The following is a 27,661-nucleotide window of genomic DNA, read 5'->3' on the forward strand; positions in this document are numbered from 1 at the left end:
CCACTCCTTCACTTATGCATGGGCATCCCATCTGCTTCCTCCAAGACTCAAGTGTCTGGGACTGTCACCTGCGTTTCCCCAGCCGTCTCTGCCTCCGGAAGCATTCCCACTAGCACACACACACGCTGCTCTATCTTCTGACCATGTGTCACTCCCCAGCTACTGTGCCACATGCCTGCTCCTCTTACAGCAGAACTACTCAGTAGAGCTGTCTCTCCTCCTGGTACCCACCTTCTCTCTTACCAGGTCACTAAACTCACTCCAATCAGACATTTATACCCCAAACCTTCCAACTAGCCTGACATATATGTGGACTCTTATTGTGTGTCCAACGCTGTTCTAGGCTCTGAGCCGAAAGGTAACACAAAAGAAAAAAACTTTCTGCCTTCAAGTTTACATTCTCAGGGAAGAAGAGAAATAAATAATACACTATATTTTACTTATTTATCAGCTGAAGATAAGAACTCTAGAGAACAAAAAGGCAAAGCATTTGGAAGGAGGTGGTGAGAAAACAAGTCATGTGACCATCTGGGGAAGATCATTCCAGGCAGAGGAAACAGTCAAGTACAAGGGCCCTTGGAGAGTGCTTAGCAAGAGGCCCACATGATTAGAGTGTTCTGAGCAGAGTGGGGCATGAGCCAACTTCTATTTTAGTGGATCACTCTGGTTACTATGTTGAAGACAGACTGATGGCTGGGGGACAAGAGGCAGCCGGGAGAACAGACAGGAAGCTACTGGGATAATTCAAGTGAAGATGGTGGAGACTCCCACCAGGTGGCAGCAGCGGAGGTGGTTAACAGGTGTCAGGTTCAAGCCGTAGTTCAGCTCAACAGGAATGATGAGAGGGTCATCTACTGAGATAGGGAAGACTATGAGACAAATCTGGAGGGAAGAGGAGGAGTCTGGCTTGGGGACAGGTCAAGTTTGAAATGTCTTTCAGGATATCCAACTCAGTAACACTCAGAGCAGGAGGCTGGATGTATGGGTCTCAAGCTCAAGGAAGAGGTCAACCCTAGAGATGTAAATTAGGGGATCATTAGCACAAAAATTCGGAGAAGGCAATGGCAAGCCACTCCAGTACACTTGCCTGGAGAGTCGCATGGACAGAGGAGCCTGGTGGGCTGCGGTCCATGGGGTCGCTACTAGTCAGACACGATTGAGCGACTTCACTTTCACTTTTCACTTTCACACATTGGAGAAGGAAATGGCAACCCACTCCAGTGTTCTTGCCTGGAGAATCCCAGGGACGGCGGAGCCTGGTTGGCTGCCATCTATGGGGTCGCACAGAGTCGGACACGACTGAAGCAACGCAGCAGCAGCAGCAGCACAAAAATTGTTAGTCATCAAACAGGATGAAAGGAAATGTCAGTGAACCTAACTAGGGAAGAGAGCTAATTACTCAAAATTAAGAGGAGAAGAAGAGAAGAAATCAACAAAGGAGCCTGAAAAGACAAGAGACTAGAGAGGAATGCTAGGAGATATGGCGTCCCAGCTTCCTCCTGCTGCCAGTAACACAGCATCAGAAACCTGGTGGCTTAAAACAACACAAACGTATTATCTTGACATTTATCATCATGGCCCTTTCCTCTATCTTCAAAATGCATCTCTCCAACTTCTGCTTCCCCAGTCACATCTCTTACTCCTGCTCTCCTTGCTCTTCTAAGAACCCGACCCACTTGACTAACCCAGGAGAATAACCTCCCCACCACAAGATCCTTTACTCAACCACATCTACAAAGTCCCTTTTCCTATGTAAGACAATATATTTGCAGGCTCTAAAGATTAGAACATGAACATTTGGGAAGGACCATTATTCTGTCTACCACACCAAGTGAGAAAGTATTTTTAGGAAGAAGAAATGATCAACTGGGCCAAATTAAGAATGGGCAAAAATATATAAGGCCTTGATAAGACTAGTGAGGGGGACACTCTCTGTCCCCCTTCTGATGTCTATGTCAGAAGCTTTCTCTGTGCCTTTTTATACTTTAATAAAACTGCTACACACACACGCACAAGAATGGGCAGAAAAAATTCACCACTGAATTTAGCAACATGGAAGTCATCAGCCAACACTGATAAGAGCAGTCAGCGAGGTGAAACCAAAAGGGGTGGGGGCGGAGAACAGAGACAGATGAGCACAGGCCATTTACTTAGAATGTTTAGCAACACACAACAGAGAAATGAGACAAGAGCTGGAGGAAGGTACCAGGCCAAGAAAAAAAATTTTCCCACATGGGAAAAGATTTGTATTTTTATGCTATGGAGAATGACCCAGTCAGGGAGTGGGGGGGAACTGGAGATGCAGCAGAAAAGGGGAGAATTGTCAGAGCAGTGTCCTTGAGTGGGTAAGAAGAAATAGGCTTACTAGGCTAAGGGTCTGCTTTAGAAAACAGCATGCTCATCCACAGAAATAGGAAGAAAAGTCAGCCAATGTTTATCATTTGTTTTGCCCAGCCACATACAATTGCAAGTGGCAGCTACCAGGAGCTGGGGGTGGGTAGGGGCAGTGAATTGTTACTTTAATGATAGAGAGCTTCAGTTCTGCAAGATGGAAAGAGTTCTGGAAACTGGTTACACAACGTGAATGTACTCAGCACTTCTGAATGGTTAAGATGGCAAGTTTTGTTAGGTATATGTCACCATAATTAAAAGTCAAAATAAATAAATACTTTTTAAAAGCCATGTAAGTCCTTTAAGTCAGTGAAAACAGACAAATGCAATTACACATGCTGCTAGTTTTATGTTAACTTGTTTTCAGTTTTGCAGACTGTGATTCAAAAAGTTGGGTTTTTCCAGGAGACTATAGGGTGAAGGGGAAAAAGAGCAAAAGGCACTGAGGGTGGGTGTGAAGGGTGATTATAAAGACTCGAAGCCAAGTAACAGAGAACACGAGGCCAGGAGGGGCTAAAGCCTGGGGAAAGGGGGAAGACCTATAGCCCATGCGCTCAACAGGCTGTTCGATCCAGTGGGTTGGGTTGCCAGGATGGGGGGAGTAGAGAGAGCGAGCCAAGCGGCCTGGCTGTGTTCTCCAGCTAACCCACTCCTGCCTGAAGGTCTTGCCGCCCGCTCTATCTGGGTAGCACTGCCTTTCCTCGCGTCTCCTCACAGCTTGCTTCCTAAATTGGGGGTGGGGGGGGGCTAGTTCATGCTCACTCCTTCCTCTTGACTGACCACGCATAGAGCGGGAAGACTGTCAACTGCCCCTCCCTGTTTAATTGGGGGCAACCATCGCAAGGGCAAGATGATACGATTAACAGTACACACCAGGGTTCCTGGCACTGGAGACCCTCGGGGGCTGTGGTAGGGAGCAGTGTGAGCATCACGACGCCAAGTCACACTATGTGTTAAAAGGCTCATGAGTTCAGCGCTTCCCTTCCCTTGCCCTCCTGCGCACACAGTCTGGTTTCAAGAGACCCTGGTTTCAAGAGACCTTGCTTGAACTGAGTACCGCAGGCTGTGGCACGCTAGCATTCCTGCAATAATTCCTAGAGCCACTACTCAAGCTCAGACTATCCCAGCAGCTCCTTTGTTCAGTCTCTGAGTTATGTTTGCAAATCTCAAAGCAACAGAGAACTCAGCCCCGGGTGGAAGGTCTATATCTGCAGATGGTGGCGTGTCCTGGGGTCTGATGCACTGGAGATATGTTTCCCCTCCCTCATCTTTCACCCGACCTCTAACTTCTCACCTGTGATTTTTTCCAAAAGAGAAACATCTTGCACTTCCTGGGGTAAAGAAGCAATTTTCTGTCGGACAGTAGCATCCCCCGATGCAGCATTTTCTAGGTCCTGCAAAGCTTTGATCAGCTCCTCAGTCTGTACAAGGAAAACACAGACAACACTATCCATAAATACATGTGGGGATGTGTGGTTTAGAGAAACTTAGCTGGAGTTCAACAAGGTGAAGGAGAATTCTTCAACATGATCATCCCTGACATTTAAAAAAGAACCACTGTCCTTACCCCAGAGTGTACACCGAATCAGTGATACGAATTCTAAGAGAATTCACATAGTATTTCTAAGTATGAGGCAGAACACAAATGAAATTCTACATAACTGAGAAAAATAATTTTTTTAAAGAGGGTGTTTTTGGCAGCTTAAGAAAATGGAGTCTGGTTTACATTGCTTAGTTTCAAAGGATGCATGATCTCTAGTATAGAACGGCCTCCAGTTTAGAGTAAAGGAACATATACCAAATGCTCTAGCAACACTGTGTGTTGACTGATTAAATGAAAGGACACGACCTACTTCAATTCTTTCCTGGATTTGCTCTACAAAATGAATGTTACAAAGATGATGTTTTTGATTTCGGCAGCCACTACCAAAATTAAATGTGTCAAGCTCATTAATTAGAAACAAAGAGGGAAGAAAACCCCCCCCCAAAAAAAAACAAGAATGCATATTCTATGTATACCAAAAAAGTGTTTTTTAATTGTCAGGGAAACATACAACACTGACAGGTTAGCTAGTTCACAATGACCCCCAGAGTACCATGAAGCTGGCAGTCAGGTTATCCTGAAAGTTGGTCATTTGGGCTGTTCTCTTGAAAGTTTTTAAATGCAAAGATACATGGCCTAACACTGTTTTCATTTAACTCCCAGGCTAATTTGACAACATAACACAAATAAGACACGCTTTCTTATTTACACAGGCCTTAAGCACACCCATGTGTAATAAAAGAAAGCTGCATTAGGCAGAATGAGAGGCAGTTCAACTCAGTGAAATGTGTATGGGCTTTGAAGTCAGCCAGGCCCAGATTCAATTAAAACACTGAGTAGGTTACTTAATTTGTCTCCTTGAGACTCACTTTCTTTGACTGTAAATGAATACATAAATAAACAAACAGCTAAAACGAACCAATCATAGAGAGTTCATGAACTAATTTATACAAGGGGGTCAAACAATGCAAATTTATGGCTAAAAACTCAGTCAATGTTAGCACCTGGTCTAATATTTAAATAGGCTATAGTGCGGCAAATTTGCTGTTGCTACACAGACTATCCTTAGATACTAACGCATTGTTTACTTATAAGACAAGCCATGGTAGAGGACTTTTGAATGTCTTTATCTACCGCTTTACAAAAACTACTTTTAAAGAATATTTTAAATTTCTAGGAGTGAAAAAATGCCAAATCCAATTACTCTGTAAAACACAAATCCATCCCGGAGCTGAGGCATGCAAAGACAAAATCAAGCCTGCTTCAGGATGTGGACCCTGCACCCAGTGCCAAGAGCTGCCCTCTGGTGATTCATACTATTGATCACTAGCTCCACCTTGTGGCCAGAATCTTCAACTAGGGGTCACTTCAAGCCATTAGGCCCTATGCTCTGGGGGGTCAAGACATACCAAGAGGGGTCCTGCAGAAGGATCTTGGGGAGAGTAGCTTCCAGGATAGTCGTCATCCTCCTCCTCTTGTATTTGCTGAAAAGTTCGCTTCAGAGATTTCTTCTCCTCTGTTGCTAGAGGAAAGAAAAAAGTGACACATGTGGTTCACTGCAGCCTGAAGAGGTGGGTCAAATGCTAAGCACAATGGGTCACAAGTGAAAAAGGGCAGAAGGGTGTACCTTTCCAGAGATGGCCTAACATTAACCCTAACGCCACCTATTTTGAAGTGGTGGTCATTCGTACATTATTGAGTCAAAATGGCCTCAGTTGGTTATCTCAGATTGACTCACTGGAAAAATACCACCGGAAAAAAGCATCTAAAAGTGAAACTCACCAAACTAACATATTTCACTAAAAAACCTCATTATCTTTAAAAGAAAACAAAAAGTTAACAGGGAAAGTAAAAAGGTAACAAATCTCATCAGAAAATATAATGAAGCAAGACAATGTGTGCCACGATCTGTATAGACTATACCATGTGTACAATGAGAGACTTTACACCTTCTGGGATCATTTCAGAAAATTAGTAGAGAGACCCATCGATAAGACTGTGTCAAAAGCTCTAAAAACAAATACCATTTAAGTCATCCCTTTAAGAATAAAACAAACCTAGTTTTACCTTAAAATTTAAAATAACCATTGCTGAGCATGATGATACTACTGAGAGAAAGGACCTAAGTCAACATTTTAAAATTAACCACTTTTGAGGCTAATGGCTTACATTTTTTAATTATCTGTACCATGTGCTCTTAAATTTTTATGATGGATGTATTAATTTCAAAATCATTCTTTTTGCATTAAATTGGACAATACAAAATAAACGCCAAACTACTGAGGGACATAAAGCTAAATGAGAAATTCAAGTTTGGAAAGTAAAGAAACTATTGGATGCCTAATATGTGCCAGGCATTCTAACAGTTTCTTTACATTTGATCCTTTCAACAATTCTAAGGCGTGGTGTGTCTTCATTTTATACGTGAGAAAATGAAGACCCAGAGAGGCTAAATAACTCATGTAATGGTATGATTTCAACATCTGTGTGCTTTCCACTGAACTCAGCTAAAACTTAGTGCCACCCAACTATCCTCTCATCTTGTCAAGTGAGGGGCACCATGCACCTGCCTCAGAACTCTGTAAGTTATAAACAGGACACAGATACTTCCTGCTTAATTCAACATTCTCTTCTGGAACCCAGGATGTAGCTCCTGTTCTCTACCTTACATATTAACTGAGCAAACTGTGTTTGACGTGAAAGCCAAGTCAATATTGTGGGTTTCATTTTTTTTTTTTCTTAATGTTTTGTTTGCTCTACTAAAGAAGAGAAACAGCAGCATTTGTATGACGGGCAGTCCTGCCTCCGCGCTATTCTATTATGCACAGATTTATTACCACGGTTTGGTTAAATGACACCATTCTCCCATCAACACAGTTTAAATTTCAGTTGTCATGGTGTATTTACTCAGAGTAACTGCATCAACAACAAACCTCGCTGCTAACTTCGGTCCACAAATCACTACGTAAATAACAGAAGGGCATCATCATTAGTGACCGCATCACTTCTTTCAAGGTCAGTAATTGGTCACTGTTATTCAGTTCACACGTAGGCAACGAAGTGTTTAGTCGTGTTGTTAGTCTCCCAGTGTCAAAATCGACATGACAGTTTATAAAAATAAATAATCAAAACAGGGAACTGACTGACAAAGATGAAAGAGCAACAAAGAAACTAAAACTAAAATTAATGCTGGAAATGAAATTCACACGAAACATAAATGGGGCTGTACAAGAGACGGCTGGCTGTAGGGATGCGGACCCTTGTCATGTTCTTCAAGAGACTCTGGATTCACAGCCAGAGGGAACTTAGTGAAGGCCAACTTATCAACATAAAAGAAGAAAGTGATTGTGATGAAAAGAATGACAATGTCCTAGAGGAAGTAATGTTGACAAAATTCACTTTAGAAGAATGTTTAAGATACTTCACAACACTGAAAGCACAAAGGAAAAAATGCTGGAAACTGATCCAAAGTTAGAAAGGAGTATGACAAAGATGGAAAAGATGCAACAAGATTTGTTCAAATCACTCTTGATAAGTCTGTTACAGAGAAATAAACATTGCAACTCATGTTTCTAATTTATGCTAAAACATGCTAAATAAGTCTTTATTTTACTTTCTTGTTTTCTTATACAATTGTGATCAACAGTGAGTTTTTCTTTCTTTGACAAAAAAATTTTAAAAGTTACAGAACAATTGTAATTTTCTCAATCGATTATTAAGATCACTTTGTATGTATTCAGCTTGACCAGTCATTTTTACAGTCCTGCACTATGCAAAGCAAGAATGGCTGTATTTTTCAAACAGAAAATCTGTAAGCCTATAATTTGCATAAGAAATATCTAGCAGTACTTTGCACACAGTGGCTGCCTAAGTAGTATGTAGCGTGTGGTATGACCCCATCAGCGTTCAGTCACTACAGCATCAAAGTGGCTATGTTTGATTAGTAGCCACAAGAATGTAAGCACAGGAGCAAAAAGAATTTATAGTCTTGTTTTGTTGACTTCCAAACACCTATAAGAGAATGCTCAAAATATAACTGTTAAAGACACTAAAGCAGGTAGAAAAAATTATAAAACTTGAGTCCTTCAGTTTTCCAACTCTCATACAGAAATTATTACATAGAAAAACCACATACCACTGAACATCTCAGGACACTCGGAATCACTGAATTCAGATACTGGAAGCCCTTACACACACCTATGTCTATGCTTTCCCCACTGCTCCCCACCTCATTTTTCATGAGAATGTCAAGGCCCACCAGCTGAGGTTTCTCTAAAGCCAGAGAGCTTGTTTAGTAAGTCTGGGTCCTACAGCAAAAGCTTTCTGTCTCCTAAGCAGGAGTTCTTGCTGTCACTCACTCACAGCAATGCAAAGCTAGATCAAACTGATGACAATTTTAGGGCTGTTTCCGTCCTTCACATCCTGATGGAAGAGGGAAGTAATCATCATCATCCTATGTTTCCGGTTCTCTTCTGTCTCCACTTAGAGGACCTGCTGGAAATAAATTATTGATCATTTCCCCCACAGGGCTCCACCTTTCCTGAACTATCTAGTTCCACTCTGAACACTTCCACTGGCTCCATCTTCCAAGTACCATGCCTTGGAGAACAGCAGACTCTCTCCCCAAGTCCCAGCTTGTACAGATTCCACGCCGGTGAGGGATCCTTGCACACGTCCGCTTTCTGCTTCTTCCCAAAGCCTCTGCTCAGCCACCTGGCCTTTCTCATGCCTCATCCAGACCGCTGTCCCAACTGCATCCTGCCTCTTCCAATCACGCCTTCTCCAACATGGACAGTAATCTCTCTCTTACTAAAGCTGAGCTCTGGCCCCATCAGGCCTCTATTCAAAACCCTGGAAAGGCCACCGAGGTTCAGTCTACTTGGTAACGAATGGTGACGGCAGCATCACTCTCAGCACTCCCTTTCAACCGTCACTGCCTCCTCTAACCCCACGGGCCTCTCTTTGAAAGCACTTGGCCCTGCTACTTTGAATGTCCGTTGGCAGGCACAGGCCTTCCCTCTCTGATAGAAACCTTCAGTACCTTATTCCTTTACAGCCCTACGATGCTCAGGAAAGTATCAACACACCTGAGCTGGAAACCTCCTAAGGGCAGAGGAAGCACAGTGCTTGGAAAGCCCCAGTGCTGTGCCACAAATGACCATCCCTGCTGTCCTTTACACAAACCGGACTCTCCTCTGCTCATGTGCAGAGTTAGCAGTGCGGATGCCCAGAATCCTCAGTCGAGTCATACAACCATTAAAATGGCCCAGGCATCTGCCAGGCCTGTTCCTGCATTGATTTCAGACTAGGCACCTTCTGCTATCCGTTTGGTTCTGACCACAGCAGTTCCTCTCATCCCCTTTTCACGCCCTCACTCTGTTCACAGGCAGGGCAAACACCTCAGGGGCAAAGTTCCTTCTGTCCTCATCTTGCACACCTTCTGTTCTGTCCTCCAACTCATTCCCGTGTCTCCAGGGGGCCCTGCACTCAGCTAACCATCAAATGCTCTGGTGACCGAAGGGTTTACGGTATGCTTCTTAGAGACCTATGATAGAATTCCCGACAGTAAAACTAATTCTAAGGCAAAAAGTTAGCCCAAAGGATCCCCAATCATATTAGAAAATGCAGTCATCTACCCAAAAAGCTGGACCTTCTAAAGATCTACTAAAAATGTCTAAGATTTAAAAAAAAAAGGAAAAAAAACCCACAGATTTTATATTACTTTTATAATGAAAAAAGAATCAGGAAATACTGTTTCTAACAGCTCCCTCATTCTTTGTTCCCTCCCTGCAAAATAAGAGTTTTCTTTTAAAAAGCACATTAACTTCTACTTGTAGGGAGAAAAAGATGTGCAGCAAACCAAGGGCTGACACTCGAGGCACAGCTCTGGAAGCACCCGACCCGTCTCATCTCACTGGACTGAACCACCAGGTCCAGCCCTGAACCCGGGAAGCTAAGCCTATAGTGTGTGCTCTGAACCACCATGCTTTCCAACCTTGCGTAAAATCTCAGGGACTGAAAATACTAACAAGACTCTTCCTACTTTTGCTATTGGCTTGTATTTAGAAACTCAGAATATTAGATATTAGAACTGGGAGGGGGTGCCAAAAAGAAGCCATGTGATCACATTAATAACTTCATATCTACATGATCTCAAGTAATCCTCACACAAGCCTATGAGGTATTACTATTAATAGCCATACTGTACAGTGAGGAACCTGGGGCTCAGAGAGGTCAAATGCCACGCCCAAGGTCACACAACTTGCAAGTGACAGAGCTGGGATTCATACTCTGGAGTTTGCTTTCAAACCCTTGCCCTGAATAGCTAAACTAACTATACTAAAGGTCCATGGAAGCTGAGTGACCTACTCATGAATTCATATCCTAATTCAAGTCTACTAAATCCATGTGCCTGCAAGGAAAAGTTATGGTGTGAAGAAAATACGCTTTTAAGTTATACAGACCTGGGTTTATATAGACTTACTTATCAATTGTATCTACTTGGACAAAATTACTCAATCCTTTTGAGTCTTAATACTGTCATTTGAAATACAATACCAAGTACATATAGTCCTTAAGTACCTAAAATTAACTAACAGGAAAAGAAGCCAGCAGAGAGGCTGGAGTTGAATAAATGTTACTTCCTTTGTACCTCCCTTTTCCTTCCAAAGTCTACAACTATAGGATACTGTGTGATTTATGTGGGACTCCAGTAAATGATGAAGTTCCACCCAGACAAGCAACGGCTTGAGTATTCCCAAGAACAGAGAGACCACTTTAGAAGCCTGGGTCCTGTACCTGAGAGACAGGTGAGACAGTCAATTCCTAGGCAGGTTGATAAGAAGTCCGGGAGTTCCCGAGGAGAGAGGGGTCTGGGGTTCTCAAGGAGGAGAGGACAAACATTTTTTTTCTCTACGTTAGTCACATAAAACGTTTTTTTCTTTAAACCCGGAACTGATGATTACACAACAAACAACTCAGTTTAAACTCTACTAAGGATTATATACATGGGGTCGCAAAGAGTCAGACACGACTGAGCAATTGAACTGAACTGAAGGATTATATAACAACAATGTATCCTGCTTGAGGACAGTTCTCCTTCCTGAAAACCTTCTGGATAATCCTGTTATTTTAAAATATAAATTGTGGGAGAGGGTCTGGTAAAATTTTCACAAACTTGAGACATTCTTTTGATTTACTGTAATAATTAAAAAGTATGTAACTCCCTTGCTAACGCTAGCAAGGGGGGCATTCTCCATCCCCCTTCTGATGTCTATGTCAGAAGCTTTCTCTATCCCTTGTCTTACTTTAATAAAACTCTGCTACACAACTCTTGAGTGATCAAGCCTGGTCCCTGGTCCCGTAGCTAAATCTTCTTCAGAGATCACAAATCCGACATCGTTCACCATAAGCTATCACAGGTATATAAACTCAAGAAAAGTCCAGTTCTAAAAATTCCTAAACTCACACATTCTAAAAGATTAGAACTGCCAAAGTTCCACAGGAAAATTTTTATTCCAAGGGTAAACTCTATAAAGTTGTCTCCAGACAAAGAATTACTCATGAATTAACACTGCAATATAAATGGACTATTTAAATTTGGAAATGAGCTTCTGGAAAAACTCATCAACATTCTGAAAGGACTGTGTAAAATATTCTGGTAATTGAAGTCTGAAGAAGACAGTGAGAAGACAGTGAGTTAGCTGAGATGAATACACACGTTGGAATACGTGTTTTCATCTTTACCAACTACAGAAAGAGAAATTATCTTTGGATCAGCATCATCCTCCACAGTAAAGGAATACTGCCTCTATTGTTAATGTCTAGACACTCCAAAAAAAAAAAAATCAGAAACCTAATGGAGCTATTTTCAAATCTACTGCTACCACAAATCCCCCAATTAGTCTGACTGCTCCCTGAGTGCAGAACTATTTCTCACTCCTCTCTGCTCTTTCCTATATGGTCTAGCAGAGCTGTTTACTCATAGCATATGTCTGGCAAATGTTTGTTGAATTGAAATTCAACACTTGGCTTCAAACATCATCTTTCAGAGCTCTCCTACTTGCCCAAAGGTGTTTTTAAGAAATCAGCACTGTTTACCAATGAACTTGAAGTCAGAGGAGAGAGAAGAATGCTGGATAATTCCCCGACGCTGTGCAGAACACCTCCAAAGGACACAACACAAACACCGCCAGAATCCAAAGTAGGAAATACCTCGCTTTTCAGAGTGACCTCAAAATTGTCTTCTGTCAACTCCAAGTAAAAGAACAATGATCTGCAGTCTGAAAGCACTTATGCCATTCTTAGCAAGCCTCTAGCCTCTAGTTTCACAGGAAAGTTACTCTACCTTAAAAAATACATAAACTCAGATCTGGAAGGGATCATGAAAGGCATACAATAAAGAGTTGCTGAATGAATATCATCAAGTATGCTGCTGCTGCTGCTGCTAAGTCGCTTCAGTCGTGTCCGACCCTGTGCAACCCCATAGACGGCAGCCCACCAGGCTCCCCCGTCCCTGGGATTCTCCAGGCAAGAACACTGGAGTGGGTTGCCATCTCCTTCTCCAATGCATGAAAGTGAAAAGTGAAAGTGAAGTCGCTCAGTCGTGTCCGACTCTTAGCAACCCCATGGACTGCAGCCTACCAGGCTCCTCCGTCCAATCATGGTTAAATTCTATTGCAGACACATGTTCAAAATACTAGAGGAACAAGGAGGGAATTGGCTACATGTGCCCAGACAAACTAGCAAAGATGTCAGAATGAGAGTAACATTCTTGAAGAGTAGGTTCACTACATACAAGGGGCAAAAAGACATTTTAGGCAGAGTTAACAGCAGATGCAAAGGAAGGGGAACCACAGAGCATTCAGAGGGGAAGTTGTTAGGAATGGCCATTTAAATATGGTACATATGAGGAAATGGGAGAAGAATCTGGAAAAGGACACTAGTTCACATTATAAACAGAACACCATGTCAGGACTCGGACTTGATCCTCCAGGCAATGGGTATATATACGCAGTCACGTGAGAGCTGTGCCAACCGGAATCACAACTAACCAGAAGCCAAAGAACCAAATAATGTTTGGTCTTACTCCTCTTCAAAGGAAAAAACAACATAGCTTTTAAGAAGGACTTGGCAAAATTCACATACATGCATGTACACATTACCTGAGGATATTCTTGATTCAGTAAAGACCAAAACCAATTTTTGATGACAGCTGACACCCATCAAAAGTATGTCCCCAAACCACATGAACATTTAATGAAACTGAGTTCCAAAAGGGCTTAAAGGACTCATTCAAGAGCCTATAGTAGTTAATGGCAAAGCTAGGACAAAATCTTACCCAGGGTACTTCCTAGTTCCCTAGAACTCTAAACAAGTTTGCTGTTCCTTTCCCTTGTGCAAGGCAAGTCTCAGAAAGGCAGGAGTGAACCAAGGAGAATACAGAGCAAAAGGCAGGGTACGAGATGATGAAGAGCATGAATACTAGAACCAGGCTTACACGCTGCAAGCACTACATAAATTCTCACCATCATTTATGATCATCTCTCTCTGAAGAATCATACAATCGCTGGTGGTTCACAGCAACCCCCACTGCAGCTTTTCATATCTGATTCGAAAGTAGGCAAAGACCAAGAGCTGTAAGCATGTGGTGATGTGTCTACCTTTGGGGGGAGGGCTCTTGGAGTCCTCCATAGACAGCTTCAGCTGCTGGATGAACTCGCCGCCATACACACTTCTTTCTTGCCAGATGTTCAGCAATCTTTCTAAAGGTTTTTTACAGCCTTCATCTGCCTCTCTGCCCAGAAAAGATGAAAAGATATATATAAGCTTAAGATTTTTTATTTTTAATTAGGACAGATTTACTTAAAAAAACAAAAACAGAAAACACCAACAACTGACTACATGATTTACATATTTAAAAACAGAAGGAAGAATAAGGTACATACTGTAATTAATGGATACTCAAAACTTCACCACAAACTATATTCTTCCTGTGGTGTGTAGGGAAGAGAGAGGGATTATGTTACAAAAGTAATCTGTGTCTTTTATCCTCTTTGAAAGGCAAATAGGGCAAAAGCCAAAGGCTCGTTTTCACTGACAGAAAATTATCAAAAACCAATCATATCAATTGTGACAGCTTGCTTTTTAGAATGCATTAACTTAAGTCTAGTATACTGCTGGAAAATTAAAGCAGGTCAAAACTTTTTCAGGTGAGAAAAAGAATGATTAAAATCAAATGTTTAAAATGGGAATACATTTGTAACAACTCATCAATGCTAACACACCAACACCTCTAACGCACAAATGCAATTGTACACATATATATGTCAAGACTAATCTCAACTTTATACTCACTGCTTCATAATTATTTTCATTCCTTGCTAGTTCTACATTCCAGGTTCACACAAAGGTGTTGAGCAGATACTCTTAGAACACACTGAGCACAATACAGTTCTTTGTAATTTATATCTGAATGAAAGAAGCTAGGTAGTTTTATTCTTGACATATTACTCTTCTTAAAACAGACCATTTTTCAGGGCAATGACCATAGCTCACATTCAACATTAGACAGTTGTTTACCATAAAGTGTCAGATAGCAAGTGGAAGCGTGGGGGGAAGACTTTTCGAAAGGAAAACAAATCCCCTCACCATCCGCTGCGTCACTATGAATTGTTCTGTTCTGTGAAGCACTGAGGGGCTTTACACAAGAACAGATACCCTGACATCTTAGCATCTCAGTCAATAAATAGCTTTAACAGGAACCTCAAAAAGTGGTGAGTGAAAGTCACTCAGTCCTGTCTGACTCTTTGCGACCCTATGGACAGTAGCCCCCCAGGTTCCTCTGTCTAGGGGGATTCTCCAGTGGGTTGGAGAATCTGGAGTGGGTTGCCAAGCCCTCCTTCAGGGGATCTTCCCAACTCAGGGAAGTTGGGAAGTCCTGCATTGCAGGCAGATTCTTTACCAACTGAGCCACCAGGGAAGCCCTCCATACCAAGTTCAACTTAGGTGGGAATTTCACCCACCACCAGCCCTGACAACACTTTTAAAACTTAAAAGATGAGCTGAGGTTTTGGCCTCATCTGGTCAGATTGTATTAGCGGCAAATTTCGCTAAATTGGGGGGGTCAAAGTACTAACTAAATCAGGATACATGCAAAATTCTTTTGTTCAGCCTTTTTTTTTTAAGTCAGAGGTGAGGATGAGGAAAAGGGGGGAAAACTTTCCACTGACAGCTTATAAAACTTAAAGATATGACCCTGATATTTATAACAAAAACATCTCTACTCCATCTTCAGAATACATCTAGAAACAAATAACTTCTGTTTGCTATCAGCCTGGACCAAGTCACCATCATTTCTTGTCTGATGACTACAGCAGCCTCATTACTAGTCTCCCTGCTTCCAACCTGTCCTCCAACCATCTATTCCCAAGGTTTAAAACTCCAATCCTAACTGTCTTGTGAAGGCAGTTCACATCACTTTCTCCAAACTTTCAACAGTTCTTCCCATTCTCCCTCAGAATAAAAGTGAAAGGCCTAATAAAGCCGACAAACCCCTTCTCAGCCCAGCCCATTGTTTCCCTGACCTCACCTCCTGTCCTCACTCTCCCTTCCCTCCCCCACAGCTCCCTGGCCCTCCTGCCTCAGGGCCTTTCCACTTCGCCTGGAACCACATTACCCGACACAGCTCAGGCCCAACAAGGCCCCTCTGCTCTCCTCCTTCAGGTGTGTCTGTTCACACAGCACCTTTCCAGTGAATCCTTTCCTAATCTTCCTATTTAAAAGTATACTCTTTGCTGTTGCTGCTGCTGCTAAGTCACTTCAGTTGTGTCCGACTCTGTGCAAGCTTAATTTTTCTCCACAACATTTAATATTTGGATTGCTGTATGTACAGTTTCCCTGTTGTTTATACCCTTTCCATTTGAATGTAATTTTCACAAGGACAGGGATGTGTCTTCCCCCAACTGCTATATGCCCAAGAATAAGCACAATAAATGCTGAACTGCAATGTCTTTAATAAAATTTTAGATAGGTTTCAGTAGGCCAGACAATTAGTTAGCTTTCAAAGACCATTTTACCACGCGGAGGTCATTCATGTCAGACGTGAATTCAATTAGATACTCATCTGCTCATTCATCGGGGTTTGTGAAATGCCGTGCTTGGAATACACCGAACAAGATCTAGGTCCTCACCTCCAGGGCTTGCTCTAGCAGCACCCCACCTCTCCATCCCTTCACATCTAGAACGCTCAACCATATTTTCTACTCAGCATTTTGCAGGCACTGGAGAATGTGACGGTGTTCATGCTATCCCCGCTCCCTTCAATGGAACCCCCAAAATGGAACAAGGTGAAGAGCAAGAAGCCGTTGGTAATTCAGGTAGCTGAAGTGTATAGGGAGTGTGTGGAAACAGCAGAAGAAACTGGAGGGATAGAGACAGAGTGGCCTGAGATTACAGAGGACCTTATTCTGTTGTTAAGTCTTTATGGCCTTTATCCTGGAAGCAACAAAGTCCCTAATGTGATCAAATGTAGGCTTTAGAAAAATAAAGTCATTTTAACTATTGTAACAACAAAATCACAACCAACCAGAGTTTAACTGGTTGGTATTTTAACATGAAATCTGTTCTCTTGGGGCTTCCCTGGAGGTCCAGTGGTTAAGAGTCTGCCTTACAATGCAGGGAATGTGGGTTCAATCCCTGGTAGGGGAACTAAGATCCCACATGCCAAGGGGCAACTAAGCCCACGTGCTGTAACTAGAGACTGTGTGCCACAAGGAAAAATCCTGCTGATGCAATGAAGACAGCTCACAACCAAATAAATAAATACATGTATTTTTAAAATTAAATAAATAAAGTCCATTATCTGCAAATTTTCCTAAAAGAGAAACCAATCATGTCAACAAATTCCTGAAAGGATTGTGAGGGACATCTACCCAAACACCACCCACCATTCCTGCGGCTGGTGGTCTGGTGCTCCATTAAGGCTGATAGTACAGCTGCAGTCTCACTATTGCACAGTGGATACTGATGCTCGAATCTGTTAGCACCAAAAGATTTTCAAAAGACTTTCTAAACGCTAAAGCCAAAAGGGTGCTCTAGTTTAATGAGTGAACTAATTAAGCATGATAGGCTGATTCCTTGAGCACTGTAGTAAAACAAAGTTTTGCCACCTAAGGTCCAAAGACAGAGACACACAGTCAAGAAATCTCTTTACAGATGGGGCTCTGCTATAAGTAGCTCCAATGAAGTGGAAGTCACTTTAGCACCTGAACTGGATACAACCAATGCAATGAAATCATTTTATGACAGGAGGAGCTATCTTTTCAAGTTATACTAATTCCATTCTAATTAGAGATATTTAAGTGAAAAAACACCAAAAAACCCCTTGCCACCTCTCAATGAATAAACTGAGTTAGATAAGTACATGTATAACCTATTTTGTGAAACACAACTTAGTATGTATCTTAATTCTAATTAATTATAAATTCAACCACTGAAAATCTGATTTAAAAAGTGAAAAGTATGTATTATTCCCATGTGGAACTGCTGATTGAAGTGTCAGCTGGATGCCTGAGGGCCCGCCAAGCCTGGGTGCAGGTCTTCCTCTGCAAGTTCTAAGGGCGCTGCCTTCCTTGGCACACCCACTGTAGCGCGTGTGTTTCTCTCTTATCCCATGCACAGTAGGCCAATGGCGGGCCTACTCAGGACAGAAATTCTAAGTACCCTCAGCACTTCCAAAAGCACCTCATGTATGGGCAGAGCAGAAACAGTCCTTTGCAATTGTGTAGAAAACGTGATGGATAGGAAAGCCTGGCATCCATGCAGTCCATGGGGTCACAAAGAGTCTGACATGACTGAGCAACTGAACTGAGAAAAGAGTTAACACGGCAGGCCTGAGACTGCTGCCCTGAGAAAGGCCTGCTCACAGGGCTGGCCCTTGACTGGCATCTGGGAACTTGGATTTCAGACATGATCCCATCATGTCCTAATGGAAGAGGGTGGTTTACTGTGCTTACACTGTTTGTACAAACAGTATGGTTTTATGCTGAACACCTGCTTTTCTTCTGGGAGTCTAGAATTTTGGCCAAGAATGCCTGTGACCAACCCCAACAAAACCCCTAGGTACTAAATCTCTAATGGGCCCCGCAGGTAGACAACACTTAGCATGTGCCGCCGTAACTCAAAGGGGGAAGAATTGAGCATATCGCCTGGGACTCCACCACGAATGGACTCCTGGGAGCTTGTGCCTGGTCTCCTCTGGACTGCACCCCTTGCACCTTCTCCCTCTGCTACTTTTGCTTTATATCCCTTCACTGTAATAAATCACAGCCATGAACACAACTACACACTAAGTCCAGCGAGTCCTCCTAGAGAGTCACCAACCTGGAAGTGGTCTTGGGGACCCACGATTGTTATAACAGGAAATAAATATGTATAGGGGGATAATTCCAAATTCATGTCTCCAGAGATTAATTTCCTACTGAGCTTCCAACTATTTCATCCATCCACCTATCTGGCACCATCCCTTGGAATATCTATTAGGCATCTCGAACTTAATATAGCCAAAACAAAATTCCTGATTTCCTCTACCAATTCTTTACCCCAATCTCCATCACAGTAAGCAGGGCCATCAGTCATCCATATACTCATGTCAAGAATCTAGAAATACGCACTTTTTGACTTCTCTTTTCCCTCACTACCAGCTCCCACTTAATTCCCACAAATCTTCTCGATTTTACATCGGAGCGGGCCACACAAATCCATACACGTTTAATAAAGCTGTAATTTTCTCACCGCTTCTGAGTCCTAGCCAACATCACCTCTAGCCCATACAAGTGCAACACCCGCCATGCCCATGTCCCTGCCCTTTATAATTCATTCTCCACCCCAAAGTGGAGGAATGCTAGAACAAAAGTAATTGGAATACATCATTTCCCTGCTTAAAATCCCTCACTGACATCCCATCCGGACAAAATCCTAACACTCTCCCAAGGCTCACAGGGCATATGTGACTGTCACCTGGCTTCCTCTCTGGTTACTTAAACTGCTATTCAAACTTTATCTACTCCCAGGAGCTTGGGTTCCGCCCTGTAGCTTAGATGGTAAAGAATCTGCCTGCAATGCAGGACACCCAGGTTCAATCCCTGGATGGGAAAGATCCCCTGAAGAAGAGAATGGCAACCCACTCCAGCATTCTTGCCTGGAGAAGTCCATGGACAGAGGAGCCTGGAGGGCTACAGTCCAAGGGATCAAGGAGAGTCAGACACAACTGATCGACTAACACTTATTTACTTACAAGACTGGCAAGCTTTCCCTGACTTGAGAGGTTTGTTTCCCCCTCCCCCGCCCAGGTGGCAGGGGGTTTGAGGGAGGAAGTAGGAAATTATCATAAAGAGATACCTAATCAATTTTAGTCAATATTAATGGGTCTATCTTTGCTCATTTAATTGGACACAAAAAAACAATACAGAGAGCATTTCTCATTGTTGATAAGGAAGGTGCCTCAGGATCAAAGTGGAGTGGCTGGACTTTCTATCCTAATTATGGGGGTGGGAGTAGGGAGGGAACTTAGAAACATGGAGATTTTGGAAATAATATCCAAACAGAACCTTAAAAGAACTAGAAGAATGCAAAGAGGAAAGGTAACAGGCCATTTTATTTTTTTTAGGATCAGGTCTATTTTCCCCACGATGCCATGGAATTCGCCAAGACATGTTTACAATGTCTCCTAGATAGGTTTTAAGATGAAACCAAGTAGAGAAGGAATTTTTAATCTTGGTATTGCTCATCCCTCTTCTCCCACCCCTTTCTACTTATTCTTTTCTGACTTGAGGGCAGCAGAGAATGAGATGGCTGGATGGCATCACTGACTCTGTGGACATGAGTTTGGGTGAACTCCGGGAGTTGGTGATGGACAGGGAGGCCTGGCGTGCTGTGGTTCATGGGGTCGCGGAGAGTCGGACACGACTGAGTGACTGAACTGAACTGAACAATTACTGTTCAATGTTTAAGGAAAATGTGTGTTACAGGAATTATTTTAGTCAATTTCCTATACTCTAAATTAGTTAACTTATTCAGTGACTATTTACTGTATCCCTACTCTGTGCCACGGAGAAGGCAATGGCAAGCCACTCCAGTACTCTTGCCTAGAAAATCCCACGGATGGAGGAGCCTGGTAGGCTGCAGTCCGTGGGGTCGCTAAGGGTCGGACACAACTGAGAGACTTCACTTTCACTTTCACACACTGGAGAAGGAAATGCAACCCACTCCAGTGTTCTTGCACGGGGGAGCCTGGTGGGCTTACATCTATGGGGTCACACAGAGTCGGACACGACTGAAGTGACTTAGCAGCAACTCTGTGCCAAGGCTGTGCAACAATGTTGCTCAGCTCTTGGGACACCACTGACATCAAGACTAAAGCTTACCTAAGCTACCTATGCCAGACACTGCACTAGGTGCCTGGAACACAGCAAAGAACAAAAAAGAAACAGTCCTTCTCTTCACAGAGTTTATAATTTAGTACACACCCATGAATGAGCAAACACTGTTGTTTTACCTCACAACAACTCTAAGGAGATAGCAGGTAATATCCCCTTTTAACCAATTATGAAACTCGGGTTCAAAAAGCTCAGTAACACATCCAAGGCCACTCAGACAGTGTTGGAGGTAGAGCTACAGCCCACATCCAAGAAACTGAACGAAATCTCCTCAAACAAAGAAACTGCCTCTCTCCAATTTCAGACGGCTACTCTAGTAGTCTGTTCTAAGTTTATTCACTGTTAAGAGGATTCCGTATGTTTTCAAGTTCCTAACACATTCTGCTTTTTCAGTAGCCATGTTCACAAAAAAAAGACACTTGACAAACAAATATTTTGTTTCCATCTCTATAGAGCTAGATGTCATCTCTTAAAAATGTTCTGAATTTCTCATTTTATTCTTTCAAACTTTCCAAATCTTTCAAGGAATGCCAGACTTATTTCCACACTTAAGGTCTTTCACTTACACTCTAGACCCTAGAACAGTTTTTGTTTAACTCACTAGTCTCCTCTCTGCCAGTTTCCTTTGTCAAAGATGTTTACTTTCATATGTTAACTTAGTAACGTTCTAGTGAAAAGTAGTTTTTCTTTGCTTCTTCTGGGCAGCTAAGTGTAAAAAGCAGTTTGCTTTTAAATGAATAAAAATGATTTGTAAAACTTTCAATGAAATGTATAATTTCCATGATCTCAGCTATATGGATGCCCTACGCTCCCGTCCTCTGTCACAAAACACAACAGTGGCAGAGACTCAGTATGATAAGAGCCAGAGAAACTTTTCACACTAATAATTACTATCTTTGCAGTTACAATAATGACTACTATTTTTAGTAAGTTAGACATCCAGACACCCAGAAGGAAATAAATAAAAACAAAGGCACAAGCAACTAATTTCTTGCTAAATAGCATGGTTTTGTTAATGGAAAGTTCCCTTGTACAATTTAGCTGTGTTTTTTGACCATAAGCTACTGAGGTAACTCAGCCAAACCAAGGAAAATACCATATTCTAGAAATAAATTCAACAGTGAGTTCATCTAGGAGAAAAGATGTGCTTCAAGTGCTAGACTGAATCCCTTCAATACAACAAAATATTTACATGGCTGAGATAGTTCTCAAGGGCCCAGGCAAAATATAAAACCATACTCTCTATAAAGCACATCTCTTTTAAGTATGAAGTTGGTGAGTTACGAAGGCTATTACAAAAAAAGAACAAAAGAGAAAAAGTAATGCATTTAAAAATTAAACATACCTGGCAACGTGAGAAAAAGCATCCACAAGGACAGATTCAAATTCCCTCGTGAATTCAGGTCCTTTTCTTTTACTGTTTTGAATGACATCGTTGGCTAAGTATAGAAAAGTAAGCTTTCTATTTGATTTGGCTGGAAAAAAAGAAAAGATAATTTAGCTTACACCAAGGAAATTCTCAATCCACAATTCTTTTGCCTTATGCTACTCCTAAAGAATACTAAGACAAACATTATCCACTTGAGGTCTCGACTGCTATGTTTGAAAACAAACAAACTAACAATAAACACAATTTAAGGAACTCCTGGAGGTGTGTCTAGTAAAATAGGACTGAGAATACAATTTTGAAAAAAAAAACAAGAAAAGCCATCTTAATTTCTGTTATTTTAATCACTGTAATTAATTGGCAATAAAAATGAAGATAATCCAAAGAAGATTCCTAAAGGATGAGCAGTCAATATTCTCCAGAAGACATGTTAAAAGCAATATTTTCATTTATTCTGTTGCAGAGATGAACATCTCTAACTCACTGTTAATTATCAAACACCATGGAATGGAAGACTCAGTCAGGTGTCAATTCTAAAATAGATTCTTGTAATTTATGCTCCTGGACAAGCATTTCTTTTTCAACTGTTCAACAACCATAATCAGCCAATGATACCGACTCTACAATCCAGAGGAATCTCTAGATGTACCCGTGGATAGTCATCTTAAATAAAAATACAGGTTAACGCTACATAATCAGTGAAAATTTACACAAGTCTGAAATCTGAATATGCAAAATCATGGCTCCCACAAAAATTCTTCTCTCTTATACCTACTAAATGCAGCATTCTCTATTACTCTACATGGCATCATATATTAAACCATAAAAACATCATGCAATATATCTGAGTTATAGTTGCTTAGGGGAATATACTGAATTTCCTGGCTTCTCTGCACATAACTTTTCAACCATGGAGTTACATCAATATCATTTTTTGGTCCCAGTTTTCCTTTGTAAGAAATAAATAGTAACACAATCAGTTCAAAACAAAGTTTTCTTCAATATCAAAGTGCCTGAAAAACTCAAGCAAGCCCTGTATCAAACTTTACACACTGAATTACTAGTCTTTATTCCTCCCTTTGAGAAACCATTTCTGTTTCTTTTGAAATGCACACAGCATGCATAAATTCTGACACAGCAGGCATAAGATCTGACATTTTAAAATGTAGTACAGGAGAATAACTCAAGTAAAAATAAGATTTTTAAGGCATGTTACAGTTTAAACTGATGACTTAAAGTGTTCATAAAATTAAACAAGGATACACTGAACTGTATTAACCTTCTGGTAATAACCTAGTTTAGACAGTCAACTGATGAGAATATTGAAAACCTGGAGCTATCTTTAACTGTCCTAATGATTATTCAAAAGCAGAACGTAAGCGTCAATAGTTCCAATATGCCACTGCTGCTACAAAGGTATGATTACAGCAAAAAGCGCTTTTTTTTTTTTTAAGTAAACCTTGTTCTAGGATACTGCTACGAGTCGGACACGACTGAGCGACTTCACTTTCACTTTTCACTTTCATGCACTGGAGAAGGAAATGGCAACCCACTCCAGTGTTCTTGCCTGGAGAATCCCAGGGATGGGGGAGCCTGGTGGGCTGCCGTCTATGGGGTCGCACAGAGTCGGACACGACTGAAGTGACTTAGCAGCAGCAGCAGCAGGATATTGCAGCAAATTAAATGATCACGTTAACACCACCATGAAAGCTGAAGATTCAGAAGTAAAATAGAACTTAAGGAAGCAAGTCCGACTAAGTGAAGGTTTACAAATTTTATATACTTTATGCTAAAAAAAAAAAGCTGAGAATCCATACTGTGAAATGTCTGTTAGGCCCTTCAAGACTGGACACACTGTGCACCATCAAAAACCTGACCGCTGAGAAGACAGAGCGCCAAGGGTCCTGCCACCTGTGACGCCAATTAGTGCTCACCACCATCAAACTCAGCAACAGGGATGTGGTTAGGACAAAACTGCATCCCTCCACGGTCAGTGTCCTGAACAGTCAACAACAGCACCATGTGTGCAAGGGCAATGTAACAAAGTCTTAGACGGAATTCCCTAGTGGTCCAGTGGTTCGCACTCTGAGTGCTCACTGCCTCGGGCCTGGTTCTACCCCCAGTCAGGGAACTAAGATCCCACAAGCCACAGCCGAAACAAACAAAAACAACAAAAAATCCCCCACAAAACCCTAGAATACTTGAATACAGTCATGATACACAGAACACACCCACACCCCCACACACCCCGTCTACTCCAGCCCTGGGTGATAACTCACTTGTTCAGGTGTCTTTCCAATATGTCAGGACAGATTCTTTCACTCCCCACAAAGGCCCATTCCAAATTGGTTGAAACAGTTATTGAGCAAGGTTTAAGTAACTGGCTGTCCAAAATTTTTCACTTGTTTGGCTAGTTCTGACATCTAGGGAAACTAACTTTAAAAAAAAAAAAGTTTATTTACCTGAGTTCAGGCTAAGGTACAAAACACTACTGAAAAATGTTCATCTAAGAGCATATTCCCTGGAGAAGGAAATGGCCAACCACTCCAGTATTCCTGCCTGGGAAATCCCATGGACAGAGGAACCTGGCAGGCTACAGTCCATGGGGTTGCAAAAGAGTGGGAAACGACTTTGCAACTAAATAACAACACAGAGTATCTTACATCAAATTGTTTCAAAAAGAAAGGGAGTGGTTCTACCTAGAACAGAGTCCAAAGGGATAAATTAAGAATTATTCCTAGGAAATGGAAAGAAAATAACACAGCAGGAATAGAAACAGTATTCAAGCAGGAAAAGAAAAAGTTTAAAGTCTCATAAATATTTGGAGGCAAAAAAACCAATCTGTGTCTTAAAGAAATGACTACAGACAGAAATGCCCACTTTTAAATACTCAGGGTGGGCTAGAACCTAAAGGACTAGTCAATTTGAACATTAGGGCACAAAATCCTTTTCCACTTAGTGTGGAGGCATTTTCAATTCATGAAGGAAGCTTGGCTATTAGAAAACTGTATCCTGAGGCTTGGAAGACCAGCCTCTAGTTCTATATCGTCCAATGTGGTAGCCACTAGCCACATGCCGCTATGAATATCTGCTTTGTACCTAACAAAACACAGGAACTGAATTTTCCATTGTATTTATTTGAAACTTCCTTAGTCACACATTCTGAGTGCTCATGGCAAGAGGTTACCTTATTGGACAGCAAATGTAAAACATTTCTTTCATCACAGATAGCTCATGTTCCAACTGGATAACCCTTAACAAAGCATTTAATCTCTTCGTATCTTTATCTTTTCATCTATAAAACAGGGATAATGATGCTGACCTACTTACAACATAAGGTTCCATTATACGAGATTAGGGTTTAAGGAGCTTCATAAACAAAAGAACTCTAAATTGTTACTCTCAATAACTCAGTTATGGTGAGGGGGGGAATCAAGATGGCATCACAAAAGAAGTGACACTCGAGATGGATTTTGACATGCCTCTGAGATCATACTAGAAAGGATCCTACAGAGGCAATTCAAATTTTCTCCCCACGTCTCAGATGGAAATAATATCTGAGTGGCACAGTGGGGTACATGAATGAGGCTCTGGGAGACCCAGGCTCTATTCTCCAACTGCCTAAAAGGATGAGGGGGACCACCCCCCACATCTTGGTACAGCACATGATTTTGGCGGGGGTGGGGTGGGGTGGGTGTCTCTGCCAGAGGACTAGAATTGGGTCTCCCAAAAGAATCCCGGATTTTGGTGTCTACCAATCTGATGTTATCCAAGGCTCACAGGTTCTCTCATCTGCAAAAGAGGGTGACATCCTGAGCTCACAGAGAGCAGAGGACACATGTAAAGTTACTCCCTATGCTATAAAAGGTCTACCACACACAGGCTGTCCAAAACAGCGCTAAGCTTCATTTCCTCGGCTTTTTAATCTGAAACTCACCACGGCATGAGACAGCTATGTAGGTGCCCATCTTTCCCCACCTGAAAGCAACTGTGGCAAAGACCATGTCACACATGGAGTGTGTGACTGTATCTATCCAATGCCTACACTGTGCCTGACACCATGCTAGACGTTCAGGTGGATTAGGCTGATTACTCTTCACCACACACCCTTTGAGCCTCCTTTTTTCTCATCTGCCAAGTTCCTACTTCATAGAACTCTGAGAATTTTTAAAAAATGACGTGTGTAAAGAGATCAGTACTGCACTTGGCACAGAACAAACGCACCGTAAGTATCACTCATCATCACCTTCATTTTACAGATCAGGAAACTGAGGAACAGAGAAGTTAGGCTGCCGGGGCTCAGTAAATGACAAAGTAGGGCTTAGATTCCAGGCAGTTGGCCTCTGCGGCCAACAGGTTTTCAAGCACCCAACCCAGTGCCTGGCACATGACAGGCTGAGCTCAATCAATGGCGGTCAGATCCTGAGCAGGATCTAGAACCAAGGAGAGCTGCATGAGAAGAGGAGCCTGAGAGGCTAGGTCTAGGTGGAGTGGCCTCTTAACTTCTCTATAACGGCAGTGACTATATCCACTCCCCAGGACAGTGCTGAGCATTGGGTGCAAGGATGTACGAAAGGTCCTAGCACACTAACTGGCACAGAATAAAGCCTCTGTAAGGGCCAACTGTCCTCATTTTCGTTTGACAGATAAGAAAACAGAGGCTTAGAAGAAACTTGCCCGAGATCACTCAGCTACTAAAAGTGGCTGAGCCAGGGCTCGATCTGGGCAATCTTACTTCAGATCCCTAGCCAGCGCTTGGCACACAACAGGCCAGCCCCTGTATCCTCCACCTGGTACTCAACGGGGCCGAGAGAATAATAGTCACAAGTGTCAGAAGAAGCCGGAGGGGGAAAACGTCTGGATGAACTGAGAGTCCTGAGCCCGGGTCGGTGGAACTTAAGACAAGCACCTTAAACCTTCCGAGGCCTCGGTTTCCTTCTCCGAGAAATGAGGATAACACTGTCTCCAACCTCAGCAAGCGCAATCGATCAGAGGCCCGGGCCTGGAAAGCCAAGGCTCAGCAAAGAAGCTACAGGGGCCGCGGGAGTGGGTGCGGACGAGGGCTATCCGGGGGAGGACGGGAGGGGGACGGAGGGGATGTTTACCTTTGCGGAGCTCGCGGTGCCACACCGAGACGATGGGTCCCGCGTGCTTGCGGTGATGGATGAGCCACAGGGAGAGGGTCTGCACGCTCTGCTGAGAGTTGCTCAGCTCCGAGAGCTTCTTCTCCAGCGCCGACTCGGAGAAGGAGGACATGGTGGCGGCGGTGAGGCCCAGCAAGGAGCGGCCTAGGCCGCCCAGCGCGGCGGGAAGAGTGACGGCACGAGGCCGGGGCCTCACTCCACCCGCCTGCGGGACTCTTTACGGACTGACAGACGGCCGGGGGCCCGGCGGGGGAGGGGATGGGTCTCCGCAGTAACAGCTACCCGCACCGCCGCCACAAGATGGCCACCGACCTCTCACCCCGCCGCGAGAGCAGGGTCAAAGGGCAAGCGCAGAAGTGGTGGGGCACCGGGGTGCGGGGAGTCAGAGTGTAGAAAACACCCTAGTGCTGAAGGCCTCTTTGAATTTCGCTCTTGAGTACTCCGAGAGCGGCAGACTGGAAAAAGAGCGCACTTCGACGGCCTCCGGAAGGCGCTTTGACCGCTCGCGCCCGCACGCCGGCGCAGTGAGTCTCATAGGAACCCTTTCTCCCGCTCCCGCAGAACCTTTCTGGCGCTGGGCGGTGCGCGTGTAACGCGTCACTTCCGGCGCGGCGGAGGAGGCGGGAGAGTGAGGGAAAGGCTGGAAGACGAGGTAAGGGAAGAGTGGAGCGAGCAGGCGGGAGCCCAGGAACCGCGAGCCCTTAGAGGGGAATCCCAGGGAGACGATGAGGCTTAGAGCTCCTAACCTGGGAATGGATCG

The 27,661-nt window shown here is 43.0% G+C and overlaps 2 protein-coding genes across 3 annotated transcripts in view; one reads left to right on the top strand and one right to left on the bottom strand.

Annotated features, from left to right (window-relative positions):
• The window catches only part of RPRD1B (regulation of nuclear pre-mRNA domain containing 1B), a 55,568-nt gene extending 28,158 nt beyond the window's left edge, over positions 1 to 27,410 (bottom strand). The window contains exons 1-5 of the mRNA XM_055437201.1: positions 26,863 to 27,410; positions 21,716 to 21,845; positions 13,597 to 13,730; positions 5,344 to 5,456; positions 3,686 to 3,812 (exon numbers count right to left, since the gene is read on the bottom strand). Of these exons, the coding sequence (XP_055293176.1) occupies positions 3,686 to 3,812; positions 5,344 to 5,456; positions 13,597 to 13,730; positions 21,716 to 21,845; positions 26,863 to 27,013 (655 nt within the window). The 5' untranslated portion in view covers positions 27,014 to 27,410. The remainder of the gene's footprint in view (positions 1 to 3,685; positions 3,813 to 5,343; positions 5,457 to 13,596; positions 13,731 to 21,715; positions 21,846 to 26,862) is intronic.
• An 85-nt stretch (positions 27,411 to 27,495) lies between these two features.
• The window catches only part of TTI1 (TELO2 interacting protein 1), a 45,936-nt gene continuing 45,770 nt past the window's right edge, over positions 27,496 to 27,661 (top strand). Inside the window, exon 1 of one of the 2 annotated variants that reach the window (XM_055437198.2) lies at positions 27,496 to 27,553. The gene's annotated coding sequence lies outside the window, so the exon portion shown is untranslated. The remainder of the gene's footprint in view (positions 27,554 to 27,661) is intronic. The other variant, XM_055437193.2, reaches the window with a different exon arrangement.

This window comes from Moschus berezovskii, chromosome 15, assembly GCF_049115385.1.
Source record: "Moschus berezovskii isolate FMDL1 chromosome 15, NW_MosBer_1.0, whole genome shotgun sequence".
In the NCBI taxonomy this organism is placed as follows: Eukaryota; Metazoa; Chordata; class Mammalia; order Artiodactyla; family Moschidae; genus Moschus; species Moschus berezovskii.